Genomic DNA, 17,930 nt, shown 5'->3' on the forward strand with positions numbered 1-17,930 from the left:
TTTACAGAGATTTGTACACAATTTAAAACAACAGAAAACTACTCTAAAATTACACATAGATTAAGCAACTTCTGCAAGAACGTGGTGTCAGTCTTGCTGTCATCGTTTGGGGTTCTCTCTGACATACAGTCTGGTGAAGAGTATCAGAAGTTATGTGTGTTATGTGACAGTGGAGTTCTTGGAAAAGATGACTTGATGCTAATTTGGAATTGTGATGCCATTTATGTTCAGTTCCACTCATGTACTATTTACTCTAAGCTATTCCACCCCAAAGCTGACTTGTTACTATAAACCTGAACTTGTAAGGTTATAAGATAGTATGTAAAACATATGCTGGAGAACTACCTCAAAGAAGCCAGTATGTGTGAAAAAAGTATTTAATAGACTACTCTATCAAAAAAGTAAACACAAGCCAAGTATACTTAGAATGCTTAATTATACTTTTCTTAAATTTATCTCTATCAAAAGATTAAGTACAAGTATAGGCCATATATACTTATATAGACTTTTCTGTATACTTGTCAGTGTTAGCCAATTATACTTAAGTATAATTTTGTTAAGTATATCTCTGATAAGTAATAAAAATTAGACTGAAATTATACTCTATTATTTTCAGTTTAAAAGGAGCATACTTGAATAAACTTCTTTTTTGTAAGTTCCCTGCGTCACACCAGCAGGGTTGCCAGGGTTTATTGCCGACTAGGCTAGTTTTGAAACAACAAATCAGAAAAGCGTGTGCACCACAGTGAACTTGTGTCTAATGCAAAGACTTGGAAAAAGGAAAATATGTGATTCCCCTTTTTTTCTGAACTGTTCAGGTTTTTTTATGTGGTTTTTAAAATGTAGTTGGGACATTTTGCTGAGACCTGGCAACCCTGTACACTAGCTCTCTTGGCCTGAGGGCTAATGTTTAATTAGCCATGTATAATTTTGTTCCATTCTAATTCAAGCTTTTGTTTCATTATATGCTGCTAAGAGCCTAAGTGGATCACACAAACACTGTGTCCTTTTTAAGTTTTATTTATTATACTTTTATCATGCTGAAGGTTTTAATAAGTAGAAAATGGAAACCTAAGGCACATATTCAGACAATGCTTATTTTTGGTTCGAAACCCAAAAGCTTAGCTTAGACTAAAGATGTCAGGAATCTGTCAAAATCTGTCCTTAATAGTATAAAAAAATAATTCATATCACTGTAAAAAATAAAAAATAAAATAAAAAATAATTCGTATCACTTATGAGTCAGTAAAAACGATAAATTTTTTTTTTTTAAGATAATTAATATCACTTATAAGTCAGTAACTGTTGCTACAAATCCATCATAAAAAATAATACATAATTAGCCTTGGTGTTTTGATTGTACTTTATTTATTTAGAGGCTTTTGTCTGAAAGTAAGTAGTTTTTTGTCAGTGCTTTGCATGGGAAAAAGACATAATCAGAGTTAATGTATTCAAAGCCACCTGAGGTGCAAGTAATTAAAATTCAGTGCTAAATGAATGATGAAGCTCTTTTGAAAAGTCTGATTTGAGTAGAAGGTTTCTCCCATCCCTAGCAATTTGTTTACTTGTTTTTTTCACTGTAGCTTATCTAACTGAATCCATTATGGACAATGATGTAGATTTTGGAAGTTGGAAAACTCAGCTAATTAGGTGGATCGACTATGCTAAGTTGCCCCAACGTGTGAATGAGTGTGTGAATGTGTGTGTATGGTGCTTTGTGAGGAACTGGCATCACATCCAGGGTGTATTCCTGCCTCGCGCCCTGTGTTCCCGGGATTGGCTCCAGATCCGCTGGGACCCTGACCAGGATAATGCAATTACCAAAAATGAAATTGCCAAAAGAAAATAAAAATAGATGCGATCACACAAGACAGTCAAAATGGAAGTGTTCAATCAGCATGAGGTACAAATATTTGGTCTGAAAATCTGAAACACTTCGACTGAACTCATGTGTGTATTTACTCTATGGGCCGAGCCAAGTGCTGTAGACGCTCCATAACAGAAACAAATCAGATTAGTGTAGCACAGATAGAAATTATGTAGCAAATGTTTTAATATGAAAAACTGAAATGTCTTCCATGTGTGACTGAGAAAAGGCAAGCTTTGTGTCAGGTCTTGATGAAGTTCCTACTGTGAGACATTTTGGGATTATAATGGAGTGAATGCACACTAGGAGTCGACTGGAAGTTTTTGACCCCATCAGTTGTTGCTTGATCAGGCCTGGTAACAGCTGTGACAGCAGCTGACTGGAAGAAGGGAGCGTCTGTCCCTGAGTGCCCTAAACCCCCTGAAGCCTTCTGACAAATTTCCAGCTAATTTCAGCTCCCTTTTCCTCATTCCTGCTCACTCAGCCCAGTGGATCACTTTACACACTTCAAGTACCTGACTAGACTTTTCAATAAAACATAGCAGGAAGTGAAAAAAGTGGCTGAAAGAAAAAAAACAAGCAGCTTTTTAACTATAGTATCCTTTGTGGTTACTGAGGTTCCTTTTTTGTGACACATAAAGCACCACGCTTGTGGGTTCGCTCTCACAGCAGGCCCCCTGTGTCCCGATGCAGTTTTTCCAACCCTTTATTCACTGTTTACTTAGGAGTCAGGTTTTTCTCTGGCTGTTTGACTGATAGGAAGACTAATTACTGCAGAACCTCTGTAGGAGAGGAAGCGTTCACAAAAGCCTCGCACTAAAACCCCCTGCTGCTCAGATTGCTCCCTTTATATTGCACCAAAATGAGTAACATATTAGTTGTAACCTAGTGATTTCCTGGTAATTGTGCGTAGACATGTTGTACCGCTGCATTTGAATTATCCGTTCCCCTTTGGAACACGGTCCAATTGGAATTCTGTTTAAAGTCTGTTTGTTGGCGGCTCAACAGACCACAGAGCCATAATGAGTCAGGACCTGCTACTGTCGGTCATCTTTTTATTTTTCCGACATTTAAGATGAATTACAAAAATACAGAAGCATTTGGAGAACTGAAGATTGCTGAAATTGACGTTCTTCATAAGCAAAGTGCTATTGCAGGACTTTTTATAACTTGTAGTGTGTGTGTATGTGTATGACTATGTGTATATAATATGTAACGCTGCCATGTGTTTGCTAATCGCTGCATAAAATGTTTCTGTCATGACTAACTATAACTAGTGTAACACTACTAAATGTAGTTATGCCACCATGTTTTTGAATTCTCCATTCTTATTGGTCAAAATGTGTTGATTAAGTTTCTATGCAGCTTTGTATGTATTTGTATATAATATATTAATGCTCTCATCTATTCTGCATTTTTGGAAGGAGTCTCCAGTGTCAGTGCTTTTTCAGAAGTAAATCTATTCTTTTTTGCGTGTTCCGACATGGGAAAGTCTTTAGAACGGAGGACTTTGGTTTCTCAGTAACATGGCAAACATACTATGAAAGAGAGAAAAAAAAATAGACTGATGATGTTAACGACTGTGTCTTCAATGCTATAACATGAATGGTAACAGGAGCTTGTTTCATGGGCGTTCCACAACATAAAATGTAACTACAAATGAATAAAAAGAATGACACGTTCTTCTTTATTAAATTAAAAATTGCTGTGGTATAAGAGCAATACAGCAATTGGGGATATGCTGTTATTGGAAAATAAATCCTTCCCCCATCATTAATTAGTTTCCTATAAGAGCATGACCTTATTTAGTTCATGCTGACTTAAAAAAAAAATGAAATATACAGTGTCTGAAAGATTCCTTCCTGGTTTTAACAGCTTGTTCTTTTACAGCTTGTTGTGACCTCCTAACCCTAGACTCTTACCATTATAATGTTATTTAGTAGCAGCTATGAATTATTTAGTGACTACAGTGAAACTAATGGAAAAAGGCTGTAGTTACATGGCTGAGGAATGTTGTGGGTTGCTAATAGCGCCTGACAGCTTAAGTGACACTTCTGAAATTTATCCAGCTGCTTTCCCAGCCCTTTTGGTGTGTCATTATGTGTGTGTCAGCTGTACATGTGTGTGTGTGTGTGTGTGTGTGTGTGTGTGAGTGTGTGCATTAATTCTCCTGTCTCTGGTCATCACAGGTTGGACAGGAGCATGTGTTGCAGACTGAGAGACTGCTGGTCATGTGTAGCCTTATTAGGACATCACACACTGCACCTGTTTAGACACAAGTGCCACACTGAATGATATAGACTTGTGTGCGCATTTGTGTACTTCTGGGAGTGAATGAGTGTGTGTTTGCATGCGTGAGTGCATGTAAAGAACTCCATTTGGAGTCTGCTTTGCTTTAGGCCACAGTGGTCTTTCTCACCTTTCCCAGTGTGTTGTGTAGATTGAGGTTGTGGCAGTGTTGCCGTGCTCTATGAGTGTTTATATAGGACGGACAATGATAGATGAAGTGCGCTGTGAGAGGTCAGGCCTGTGACTCGCTTTTTCCCCGTCTCACAGTTTGAGAAATGCGTCCGTTTTGGGGTTGACTGAGGGACACTGTGGGATGTGCTCTTGATCTGTAGTGACCCGGAGCCACTTTGGTGACACTTCGGCGTTGACTTCATCTTATAGCGGGAAAAAGAGACCTGTAGTGTCTTCAGTAATCATGATGATGATTCATATTACTTCTGTGATGGAAGTAATATGAATTGATGTTGAATTGATGTTTCTGTCTTTACATCTTTATGCCAAAGTTAAAGCCTCCACCATTTATGTTTTAATAACAGATACAAAGGGGAAAGCGGTGGTACATTGGGTAGCATTGCTGCCTCACAGGTTCAGGGTCCTAGGTTTTATTATGACCTTGGGATACTGTATGTGTGCAGTTTCTCATTTTCCCAGTGTCTGCATTGGTTTCTTCCTGGTTCTCTGGTTTCCTCCCAATACGATGTCGGTAGTTTGATTGGTTATGCTGTGTACATTGTGAATGAGTGTGTGACTGTGTGATGGAATGACATCCCATCCAGGGTGTATTCCCACCTCAATACCGCAGTGTTTCCGGGATCTACTGTGACCAGACAATGTCTGTGGCTTAGTTGTCTAATTAAACACACATCTTTTATGTCACTCATTTCATTTTGTCACTCTAAATCCAGTTTAAAGTGGCACATGAAATTTGTTTGGCTAAACAGGACTAGTCCCACGTGTGATGAAGTTAAACTTGTGAATGCATGGCTAATTTGTAAGTACTGGACGTGCTCAAACACTTTGAGAACACTTGAGAACCCATGTCAGACATTCTTCCTGAAATTCTGTTTGGGTTTGTCCCGAAAGAGCTGTTTCCAGAGACAAAACAACTTGCACAAGGTCCATGCCTTGAGTCACTTTTGGCAGGCGTTACCATCCTACAGAAGTAAAAGTAGACTATTTTACCCTCAAACTCCCAGGGGCTTTGAGATGTCTCATAAATTCAGCTTGAGAAAACTGTACATTTTACAAGGAACAGAAAAGAAACCTTTCAAATTTTTTTTGTATAGTTAAACATTACAGTTGAGTGCAAAAGTTTGCACACCCTTAAGACAAAATAAGGACGAGAAAGGTATTTGATTCAAGACATTTACTGTATTTGGTTTCACAGATGCACTTTTATTATATTAAAACGATCAGTTAGTGCATATTAAAATAGTTGAAGCAAATGTTTACATCTTCCTTTTTTCTGGTGTGACCTGAGCATCATTTAATAACTTCCATTGCCTTTATAACTTCCTCCAACCTCTTTCATATCCTCTGAGCAGCGTTTTCACCGTAACCCACACCCACTCTCTTCTTTCTGACATATCTGTTTGTAACAGATGTCACACTACCTTCTTCAAATCAAGTCTGGAGCCAGAACGTGTAACAGAACATATTTTTGATTGTTTACTTACTTGTTCTTAAACACACCTTCCATGTAATTTTCATGATTTTTCCTTGGAACTAAAGCAACTCCCATTTTTTTTCTTTATGTGAAAGATTGCTACATTTTTCTGCAGGCGTATTTCCTCTCTTTGGTGGCTGATCATTTTGTAATGGATGTGCCTGGAAGTGATGGAATGATATGCGGGAGAAGGGATTTGAATCCTCGGACTGTTATATAAGGTTAAAAGTCTATAAAAAGTCAAACAAGTGTGTGGTTCTCTTGTTACTTTGTGTGTAAAAGTGTGTGAGTGTTTTTCATTCCCAACACACTTCCATTGTCCTTGGGAAACCCTGTGGAAAAAATGAGTTTCGGTGGCAGCCGGCCATGAAAGCTGTCGTCTTTTCCCCCCTCATCTTTTTTCTCATTCTCCTGCTTTCTTACTCTCTTCTGACAGAGAGATATGGTCATGGAATCACTTTTTCCTTTCAGTGTGATCTTTGCCTCTGGAATGGTGGAGGCACGTATATGCGCACACACACAGGCACACACACACACACACACACACACACACACACACACAGACTCAGTGATTAGTTTGAGTGTGTATGGGTTCAGGATGTTTTGTCTGTGACCCTGTAAGCGTTTCTGTGGAGAAAGTCGCATAACAGGAACCTTGTTTCCTCTTGAATTGTGTGAAAATGAAATAAGCGAGGAAGCCGTGTGCTTTCTCCCACCACTCTTTCCCTCCATAACTGTAACTCCATAACTCCTCTTTAAAAGAGGCTTAGGAGAAGACCACAGCCAACACATCACCTCCCTCATGACACATCTCTGCCTGCTACTGCCGGTCAGAAAGCTTTCACCCCACACCACCTCACTGAATCCTCCCTTCACCTCCTCATATCCACATCTCTCAAGAGAAGGTCCAGCTATTCTAAGTGTTTTATTCCTCTTATTCTTACTCTTACTTTTATCCTCTTATTCTTATTTTAGTCCAGTATAGTTCTATTTTGAAGTTAATAAGCCAAAGAAATTGGAGCTTACCATGTTACCATGGAACCGTAAAGCTTTCTGTCCTGTGTTGGAGAACTTTAAAGGAACAGTTTTTTTGTCTCATTGTTACAAAACGCTGACACTGGAGACAACAATTCAAAATAAATGTCTCTTCCCGGAAAATGTAATCATATCAACAATTACACAATTTTGAAAAATCTGTTTATGTGGAAAGTCCTGAATTACAAGTCCCTCTTTAAGTTGTTAATATAGAAATGAAAACATTAAAACGAGTGCATCAATTATAAATCTTGTATACTGTATACAGTGTATACAGTGTATATACAGTGGGGCCCAAAAATCTGAGACCACACTGAAAATCTGGGATTTGTTTTCATCTAAAAGTGGAAAAGAACAGAATGTTTTAGAATTTTGAAATATGTAAAACAAAGAAAGTAAATGTTCAATGTCTTGAATATTTAATATTCAAGATTCTGCACTATTACTAGGTCTAGGTCCCTATTTAAATGTAAGCAAATGTGTGATAGAGACCGTGTTAACTGTTTTGTTCAAATGCTCAGATTTTCCTCATGCATAATCTCATTCTACTGAAGCATGTGTTCAGACAACTCTCTGATGGATTTGATCTAAAATGGATCATAAGGTTTTGCACCTTCTGTGGAGTCCATTCCAGCTCGAGTGCACACTGTCATTACAGCTAAAAGTGTACATACAAATACTAAGAAACTCTGAAATTCATATAAATATTTAAAAGATTCTATTTTTCACTCAAGTTGTAATATAATTTGTAATGAAAATTGTTGTATTAAATTAGAAAAGTGCTTTTTTGGCTTTTTGGCTTTTGAACCCCACTGCAAAAATGATATTATAAGATTATCATAAATCAAATACAAGTTTATTCAGCCTGCTTTTAGATACATTTACTCATATCAAGCTTTGTCTTATTAATCTGTTGGCAGATAATTTTGCTTCTTTCTAGAAATAAATATTTAAAATTAGAAAAATTATCTGCCAATAGAACTAGAAGACTATTTCAAGCTTGCAATAAGTAAAAATGCCCAGAAATAGGTTTAATAATCATTAGAGAGGGCACAATATACTGATACAGTATGTACTGATTCAGTTGCCTTGAGTATCAGGCAATTCCAAAACTCATCTGATATTATTTTCTTTAAAAACTACTAAGCTTTAAAATGTTTTTTTTTTTTTAACTGAAGCACTTAGCAGTTAAACTCGTATACCTAAAAATTACTTATATTGTAATGTTTGTACTTGTATTGTAGTGTTTTAAACAAATCAGGTGTTCCTTTTCCCAAAACAATGAAGGTCATTATTCAAAGCCTGGGCGTTCAGGTCCACTGGAGGAAACCCAGAGCTGTGTCAGATATATCAAAGAGGTTCTTTTGTGGAACTTGCTATCTGATCTCTAAACTGTCAGCCAGTTATGAGAGCAGATAGAGTCAAAGTCCAAAAGAAATAAGCAAAGCTTAGCTCCATGGATTGTGTGCGTGTGTGTGAGTGAGAGAGAGAGAGAAAGAGAGAGGTTTCTGGGTTACAATGTTTAACTCATGCCTATGCTATCTCGTGTATAAGCCCCGCTGTCTCACATGGCCTGTGTGTGTGTGTGTGTGTGTGAGTCCTGCTTAATGTCTGTCAGCTCATTGCTTGTTTATTGTTTTGAGTTCAGATCTTTCCTCTGATATGAACATCATGTGCTCCATTTCTACAATTAATTTCTAAGCTCCAGGGTATGAAGACCTTTTGGTGTGGGTGTGTGTGTGTGTGTGTGTGTGTGTGTGTGAGTGTGCGAGATGTCTTTCTATAAAGCAGTCCTGCACTTCTGAATGAAGGTTTACATAATTTATGTGCTTGTTTATACAGAGAAGACTTCATGGCACCTATGGTGTATATTATTGATGCTACAATGTTCTGTATTCAGTATGAATCTGATGTACAAGTGTCCAGTCCGAGGTAATGTTTATTAGCACATTTATATTGGAATTGAATAAGGTGTCTCCTGGACTATGGTGCAAAGTAGAATATAATGAAGGGCTGTGTACGTAAGATCTAAAATCTTAAAGCCACTGCAAGGCTGTGAGTAAATCACAAAGAATTGTATGCTACTCTTTAGAAACCTGCACAAAAAAAGTAAAAAAAACAAATTCTATAGAAGACTAAGTTTGTGTTTTTGGCTGTGTTAAACCAGTTATAAAACAGATCATAATACACAACCTCTAAATAAAACAAAGAATAAAACAAAGAATTGTGTTTTTTTAGACTAGACTTGACATGAGAACAGTTGCCTGAATCAACAACAGAGAAGACAACTCACACCATACATAATACACAAGAACGATCCAGAACAGCACGAGGAGACTGCGAATGAGAATAAATCTGACCAATGACGGTGGTTTTGTAGATGCAGAACTAATGTTAGAAGTCTATTATGGACTTCTGTCTGCTGTAGGATCAGGATGCACTTCCTGGTTTCCTTGTAGAGCAGTAGGTGCTCAGGTCAGGTCCTGATGATCCATCGCCCTGGAAAGGATGTTTCCAACACACATGGTTCTAACATTCAGGTCCTCCTAAAAGCACTGAGTAACAGGGATCAGGTGTGTTAAATTAGGGATAGATAGACTTAACACTCTTGGAGGTAGATCACCAGGACTAGACTTGGGCATCCCTGCTGTAAGAGTGTAGTGAAATGAGACTATAGGTCTTCTCCAGCCAGTTGTTAATAAAAAAAAAAACACTTTTAACAATAGACTTTCTTACAAAGCAGCTATACAAAAATCCAGATGTAGCTTTAGATCCATAATATGCAAACCAGAAGCAACACTGGCAAGGAAAAACTCCCTGAGACAGCATGAGCAAGAAACCATGAGACTCGAAACCGAGGCCATTCTCTTCCTTACTTGCCAACGGAAAGTGAGATAGTGCTGGGATTTTATTGGTGTTGGTGTTGGAGTTGGAATTAAGAGCCTTGAAGAGGTTCTCTGCAATACCCATACCAAGAAACTTGAAGATTTAATTATTGCCACATTGATGAGACCGCAATCAGCGTCACCACTGCTGGTCCTTCTTAAGTCAGCAATCATCTTTGTTTTGTTCATAATAAGAGACTGATTGTTATTTCTACACCATTCCACAAGCCTCTCCACCTCCTCTCTGTGTGCTGGCTCTTTGCTGTAGCTGATGAGGCCCACCACCGCTGGTGCCATGAGGAAAGTTGATGATGTGGTTTGAGCTGTGCTGGGCAGAGCTATTGTGACTCGGCAGAGTGAACAGCAGTGGGTTGAGAGCACTGCTATTCGTGGTCTGTTATGGAAAAACCAAAATTAAAGGGCATCATGCCAAGGATGATGGAAATGCTTTTACCCAAAGTGACTTACAAGTGAGGATGAGTACAATCCCAGTTGCTGTTCGATCTATATAAGTATCAATTGGTAGGTCCACCAAGGGAGCAGAAAGAGAAACAGAAACAGAAAAGCAACAACTAAACAAAACAGTTTAGTAAGAGTAGTATTGTTAAACAGGAATGCTACAATTATTATTCACAAAGCTATCAGTTGAGCTACAGATTATATAAACATTCATCACCAGTGCCTACTTTATCCTTATCACAGCCATGGTGGACCCAGATGTGGTAAAAATTGACACCCACTGGACAGGACTCTAGTCAAGTGCATGACAACTTGCGCACTAAATTGCTAGTGTCTAATGTGGAATCTCTATAAACCTATTTGTGCTGGAACGCACCCTGACAATGAGCTATATATAATTGGGCAAATGTCCATTCATTACTCTATAGCACAGGTTCCCAAACCTGATCCCGGAATGCCCCTAAAATCCTGTGCATTTTGGTGTTTTACTTCCTCAAACACACCCAGTAAGTGTGTGTAAGGGCTGTTAATTAGCTGATTAGTTGTAGCCAGTGTGTTCCTGCAGGGAAAACACTAAAATGTTTCCTCCAACCCCCCAAAAACTTGCTGATAGTTGGATTGGCTACATTGAAAAAAAAAAGCTCATTGAATTTACTTAATTCAAAGGCATACATCAGATCCACATGATTGAATTGAGTTCCATTAACACATTATTACGTTTTTGTACATCCAGCATGATTTGATCATGTATTTCCAACGTCCTGAATATCCACGTTCTCACCTGAACTGAGGCTCAAACCCAGATCACTGGCATTCTGCAACAGCCGCATTACTGCTGCACTATCCTACCACATGTTTTAATCGCCTTATTTGAATACTATAGTTACAGTTCCTGTCAGTGTCAACATCCTGGTTTATGTTAATCAAATTAGTCTACGTTAATACTTCATGCTCGCTCTACATAATGAAATCACGTTTTGATGAGAAACTATATGTAAGTGTATGCTAAGTTGCCCGTTTGTGTGAATGTGTGTACATGGTGCCCTGCAATGGACTGGCATCTTATCCGGGGTGTATTCCCGCCTTGGGTCCAGTGTTCCCGGGATAGATTCCGGTATGATAAAGCGAAGATGAATAATGAGTCAAATGAACTTAACTCAAAACAATGCAGTCTTTACATCTGTCATTTCTTCCTCTCTCTGTCTTTCTTTTGCTTTCTGACCACCAAGCCCAAAATGCACAAGCCCAAAAGGTCAGAACGTCAAATTTCCAGCATTACACATTTTCTCCTTTTTCTTGTATCCATTAGAGAAATTGTGTGCACATTGTGTATGTGTGTGTGTGTGTGTGTGTAGGAGGATTTCTGAATGCTTCTGGAGTCAAAGTGTTATTGAACACAGTGGCTTTTGTCTTTGCCTCCTCCAAGAGGATCATGGCGACTATCTTGACTCCTCCAGGCTTGAAAAAGCGCATTGTTTGGTTGGTTATCCCGAGCAACACTCGGCCATCGCTTAGCATGTGAAACAAACGCACTGACAGACACAGTCGAGGAACAGGCGCTCGCTTTTATAATACAAGCCGCCTGGCTGCATCCCAGACCCATTTCTCCTCCTGATTCTCTCTGAGTGAGAGAGATAGGGATAGAGTGAGAGAAAAAGAGGGTGTGTGTGTGAGAGAGAGAGCGAGAGAGAGAGAATATGTATGCTGGTGGAGGGATGTGTGGTACAGTTTGACTCTAAAAGTGTGACTTACTTTCCTTAGGTCTCTTAGAAAAAGATCACTTCCACTATAACCACTTCCTGGTATAGGACGTACTGAAAGCATGATGTTCTAAAGCAAGATGTAGATGCATTATGTGGTCTTGAATTTTCAGTGGTGTGTTCAGTGGGCCGTGCTGTGTGTGTCAGTGTGGTAGAATTCCAGGAACATGGCATCAATACCGCCTGCAGTTCCCAGCATGCACAGCAGACACACTTAGCTCACAATACCCTTCATTAAGTGTGTTTGAGTCCAGCTATTTTATCACTGTCTTATGAAAAGAACCAAATGTTCTTCTCAAAAAGGAATAAAGACATGATTCACTCAAATCAGAACTAAAGAAATAAACAAACAGACACAACTAAATCAGAACTGAATGATTCAAAGAGATCAGAACTGAATAACTCAATCAAATCTGAACCAAATGATAAAAAAAACAAAATTTTTTTAATACAAACAAATAAATCAGTACTGATTCAGCCAAATTATGAAAAAAAACCCACAAATGATTCAGTTATAATAAATGAATTTAATTGAATGATTCAAACAACAGAAGTAAATGATTAAATAAATAAGAACTAAGTGATTCAAACGAATACAAATAAATGACTCAAACAGGTAAAAGCAGAAGGATTCAAACAGATTAGAGCTAAATGTTTTAAACAAATAGTAGCGGATGAATCATATACATCAGAATTAAATTATTTAAATGAGCAGAACTGAGTGAAATGGATCATAATTGAATCATTCAAATTAATAGCACCAAATTATTTAAATAGATTAAATTAAGTGATTCATTGAATTATTTAAATCGACCGAATAATTCAAATAGATTTAAGCCCTACGATTCAAATGCGATTCAACTGAACAATTTAAATGACCAAGTGATTCAAATAAATCCGGACCCATTAAAAAAATTATTATCTTAAGTGGTAGAGAGAGTGTTTATTGCGATGCTCGCTCTAAAATTAAACAACAATCTTTGTAAATCTTTGATTCTTTTGTAAAACTGAACCCAGAACTGAATCATTCAAATGAATAGGACTCAAGTGATTGAAATAGAAAGTCGTCATAATAATCTATCAGGGAAGGTGGATCTGTAAATAATAGTGGTGTGGTTTGGATAAAAGGCTGCCTGAAAAGTGTGTCATTATGGAGCTTACTGTAATCTGAATTTTCATGCAATCAGTCATGGATACGCAAATAAAGACCCTCTTGACTCCTCAAACTCCTAAAGAAACAAAAAATGTGTGTCAAGTGTTGCGCAGTTAAAAGCTAGTGGACCAGACTTGTTCCTACATGTTGATTAGTGTGTGTGTGTGTGTGTGTGTGTGTGTGTGTAACATGATCCTTCATTGCTTTTATATGAACTTTGAGGCCCATGTATTTTGCATAGACATAGGAGCGGTAACAATAATAGAACTGTGCAACAGGAAGGGTTGTGCTATGATTATTTGTGTCTGTCTGTCATTGTGCACGTGGTGTGTGTGTGTGTGTGTGTGTGTGTGTTTTTACATGTTTGGCGACTTTTTAAAACTGAGTAACATTGTTTCCACACAACAGGTTTTATTAGATTCAAGATCGATGTCAATGTGGTACAGCTGTAAAACAGCTGTGTTTTGTGAGCAGCAGTGTTTTTCATCACATCTTCTTCCTGCTTTATGAGACATGATTCTTTTTATCTCTTTTTCTCTGCTCTGATGTGCCTTCTTCATTAAAGGGATACTCCAGTGTTTTTCAGCATGATCTCTGTCTAGCACATACTGCTACTGAAAAAAAGAACAGAACATTTTCTAATATATATATCTAAGGGCAGTTGTTGAATTCCATCTATAAAGGTTTAAACTATACAACTATATAATGCAGACTGAAAAAGACAACAACTGAACCCTAACAAAGGCTGGAGATGAGACCAACACGAGAACCAAAGCTGCTCATATGTAGTTTTATTCAGCTTTGTGACACTAGAGTGAGAATTCTCAAATCTAGTCAGAAGTTGTTGATTTTTTTCTATAACAGCAGCTCTGACAGTAGTGTCTGGTGAAAAGTAGGCTACAACTATAACTTTCCTATAACAGCATGCTTATAGTTTAATTTGGCTGATGAATACCTTTACTCAACGTATGCGCTATGCCAAAGTATGCTCTTTGCAGGAAAAACAAATTCATCAACTGCCCTTAAACCTCCATTCCATCATGCCTCTCATGTTAAACCTTTACTGTTAAAGTGCAATGGTTGTAGTTTTCAATTTACTTACTGCTTACTGACAGAGTTAATAATCATCAACTGCCCTTAGACTTTCATTATAAGTGATTTTGGAGGAAACTGACTTTCTGGTCTTTTCTAAAAAATAAAAAAAAAAAATTTAAAAGACTGTCTGTGGTAATCACACACACACACACACACACACACACACACACAGAGTACAGTTGCAGTAGATAAAATTAGGTTGGAAAATGCTGGAGTATTCCTTTAATTAAGCCTTCTGATAGCAAGGGATTTCCTGAGGATATAAGGTTATAAGTAGCGTATATATTTATCGTAGGGAAAATATATTAAATATTTCCCAGGTTAAAAAAAATATACTCATGGAAATATTGACTAAGATGTTGTATTTTGCTGGAAAGTTAGCAACGGGATGAGTAAGGTGAGAGAGAGGGAGAGAGAGATGCTTTCTTTGGTTTGGCAGTAACACTAGATTGGACTGATCTGAGCATGATGAATTTGCTCTTGGAGCGCGTGCTGAAGTGTTCGGTTTAGTCAGCTCCACTGGGGGCTGCAGCGAAGTCTGGTTTAGATTTCTGTGTGAGTATGTTTTATTTAAAGTGACCTCATTATGTGGAGCCAAGGTTAAATGACATCAGCCCTTGGGCTTTGCTCTGAAGCTCAGTAGTGTCCATCTTGATTCACGGTCCTCTCTGGAGTCTAGAGCTTTACATTGCCTGTGACTTGGGACAGAACTGTGCACTGGCAGGTCACCGTCAGTGCATGGAATTTATGTGACAGTAAGAGTGAGGCAAAATAATCTGAAAGTGTAGTAATGAGTGTAAGCAAATGAAGTCAATCTCTGGATAAGTGCAGGAGCAAGGTGAGAACATTGCGCAGTGGAAAAAGTCACACATGTGCCGGTAATAAACCCACAGCCCTATTTCCTGACTGACAGACCCAGATGTTATGAGCATTTAGACCGGTTAAATGTATCAAAACGACAGGCAGAGTGTGTGGAAAGCATATCTCGGAGTAGAAAGTCATATAAAGATGGCCCAGATACTCAGAATCATTCTCATAAGTACTGGGTCAGTGAGCAATCATAGCAAAACTAATCTGGAGTTATCCCCAGGGAAGTTCCTCATTAGAACGCTGTTATTGTTCGAAGAGCCATTTGCTTCCCTCAGAGGAATAAAGCCTCAGCTGTTTCTGGGTGTGAGTGTTTGTGTGTGTGCGAACCACCCAGGTGAGGCGTGTTGGACCTGATCTGTTGTGTAAAAAGTCACATTCTTATAATAGCACAAAGGCGCTCCCAGTACAACAGAGATGAGGAGCGTGTTCTCGTGTAAAGGAGTCAGAGATCACGATCAAATCCTGAGATACTCAATATCCAAGATGAAAAAGGCAAACTCTAAAATGTAAAGTGTTTTTTTTATTTTAGAGATACTAGCTTTTGTCTGTTTTCTTCGCTTTTCAGGCAGCATAAAATGTTTAAAAAATGATTATATGATATATGATATGATTCACTGGATATTGTGGTGACAGTGTGAGATTAAATTGAGTGAATGTACAGCAAAATGCAAAAATGCAGTAAACTTGTGAATGAATTTATTATGTAAGGAATGAAACACAACAGGGCATGATGTTTATAGGAAAATAATATATGGCACAGTTAATGTTACCACCCCGAAGTTTATTATGTTCCAATAATAACACATCCTGAAGTGTTTTATTCCTCTTACACCGCAGCAAATTGCAAACTAATGCTTTTTTATTAATTATATAATGATCATACTGAACATCATTACATGAAATAAACATCATACTTTTTTACTGATTTCTAGTTACATTTAATACTGTGGAATGTCCACAAAACAAGTTAGTTCATTTTACCACTTTCGTTAAAACTTTTTTCTCTCTCTTGAGAGAAGTATTTTTTCTCTCTCTTGAAATTTAAAAATTGTGTTGTTGTTTATTTAGCATTTTTGGAAGGAGTCTCCAGTGCAAATGTTTTATAACCAGGAAACATAAAGCTGATCCTTTAAAGACAGAAAGCTTTCCCGTTTCTCAGCCAGAACACTTTCTGACAAATCAAAACCAAGCATTCAAATTAAGTTTATTTAACAATAATGGCAATATTAAACTTTTTTTAATGATTTTTTTTACATCTATTCTTTAACACATCCTACACTATATAGCCAAAAGTTTGCGAACACCTGAACATCACACTCATATGTAGTTCTTCCCCAAACTGGTGCCACAAATTTGGAAGAACACAATTGTAGAGAATGTCTTTGTAGGCTATAACTTTACAATTTCCCTTCACTGGAACTAAGGGGCACAAACCTGTTCCAGCATGACAGTGCCACTGTACACATTGTCATTATCACATGAAGACATGTTTTGCCAAGGTTGGAGTGGTAGAACTCAAGTGGAACGGGGATGAACTGGAACGGTGACTGCCCCCCAGGCCTCCTCACCCAACATCAGTACCTGACCTCACTAATGCTCTTGTGGCTCAATGTGCAAATCCCCACAGCCACACTCCAAAATGTAGTGGAAAGTCTTCCCAGAAGAGCGGAGGAACAGCAAATTGGGACTAAATCTGGAACGGGATGTTCAACAAGCACATGCTGTATGAATGTTATGGTCAGGTGTCTGCAAACTTTTGGCCATATAGTGCACTGTAGTGCACTACATGACTGATAGGGTGCCATTTGGGATTCAGCCACAGGGGGAAAAATGTGGAGGAAGAACAGGTCTGAATGTAGCACAGTAAAATATTTTTTTTGTCTACATATCTACTCAATTCCATACTACTACTACAAGTACTATTATTTTTAAAAGGTTAGTACAGTGGAGCTACCACAGTTCAACATGTTAAAACTTGGGACTGAGATGGTTATCTCATTTAAAAGTATTTCCAAACAACAGTTGTGCCAACAAAAAGTTGAAGAGAGCAAGCTCGGTTACCATAAAAATATTAGTTCTGGACCAGTACGAGGTTTCACATGAAATACTAAAATGTGTAATCAGTGTTTAGAAGGGAAGGTGATGATCTGTTTTGCATTGACTAGATTCTCTGTACATTTCTCTATGCAGACAGTAAAGCCATAGTGGATGGCAACCTGAAGCTGATTCTAGGACTGATATGGACCCTCATCCTGCACTACTCCATCTCTATGCCCATGTGGGAGGATGAGGAAGACGAAGATGCCAAGAAGCTCACTCCCAAGCAGCGGCTTCTGGGCTGGATCCAGAACAAAGTCCCACAGCTGCCCATCAGCAACTTCCACCGCGACTGGAGGGACGGCAAAGCGCTGGGAGCCCTGGTGGACAACTGTGCCCCTGGTGAGTCCATGCTTCCAGCCTGTGTGTATGAAATTGTCAGAGTACAGATGTAGAGTGCTGATCTAGGACCTGATTTTGACAGTTCTGTTGTAATAACTATAGTTACCATCAGGGCATGAATGGCTATACAGTGGCTGGTATAAATAACTGGTGGCTGGTTTTTGGCGTCAAACATTGTCTTATTTGCTCTTAACAGATGACTTTGTTGATGATTGTTTTTTACTCTTGGAGGAGAAACTGGGACTAAACAGACTAAGCACACATTGTCCAATTAATGTATAAATTACAGGAAGGGAAAGAACCTTATGTTTTAAGTTTGAACATCAGAGCTGGCTAATATCAAGCGCAGCTTTTCATGATTCATGATTATGGACTTGAAATATTTGAATTAAAATTATTAGGAAGCATGAAA

The 17,930-nt window shown here is 38.2% G+C and overlaps 1 protein-coding gene across 8 annotated transcripts in view; it reads left to right on the top strand.

The window, feature by feature from the left end:
- Nucleotides 1-17,930, top strand: part of flncb (filamin C, gamma b (actin binding protein 280)) — a 74,730-nt gene that overhangs the window by 12,392 nt on the left and 44,408 nt on the right. For all 8 annotated transcript variants that reach the window (XM_026923705.3, XM_026923707.3, XM_026923700.3 and 5 more), the window contains exon 2: nucleotides 17,270-17,518. In XM_026923705.3, coding sequence (XP_026779506.2) covers nucleotides 17,270-17,518 — 249 coding nt within the window. The remainder of the gene's footprint in view (nucleotides 1-17,269; nucleotides 17,519-17,930) is intronic.

Source organism: Pangasianodon hypophthalmus, chromosome 18 (genome assembly GCF_027358585.1).
Source record: "Pangasianodon hypophthalmus isolate fPanHyp1 chromosome 18, fPanHyp1.pri, whole genome shotgun sequence".
NCBI classification, from domain to species: domain Eukaryota; kingdom Metazoa; phylum Chordata; class Actinopteri; order Siluriformes; family Pangasiidae; genus Pangasianodon; species Pangasianodon hypophthalmus.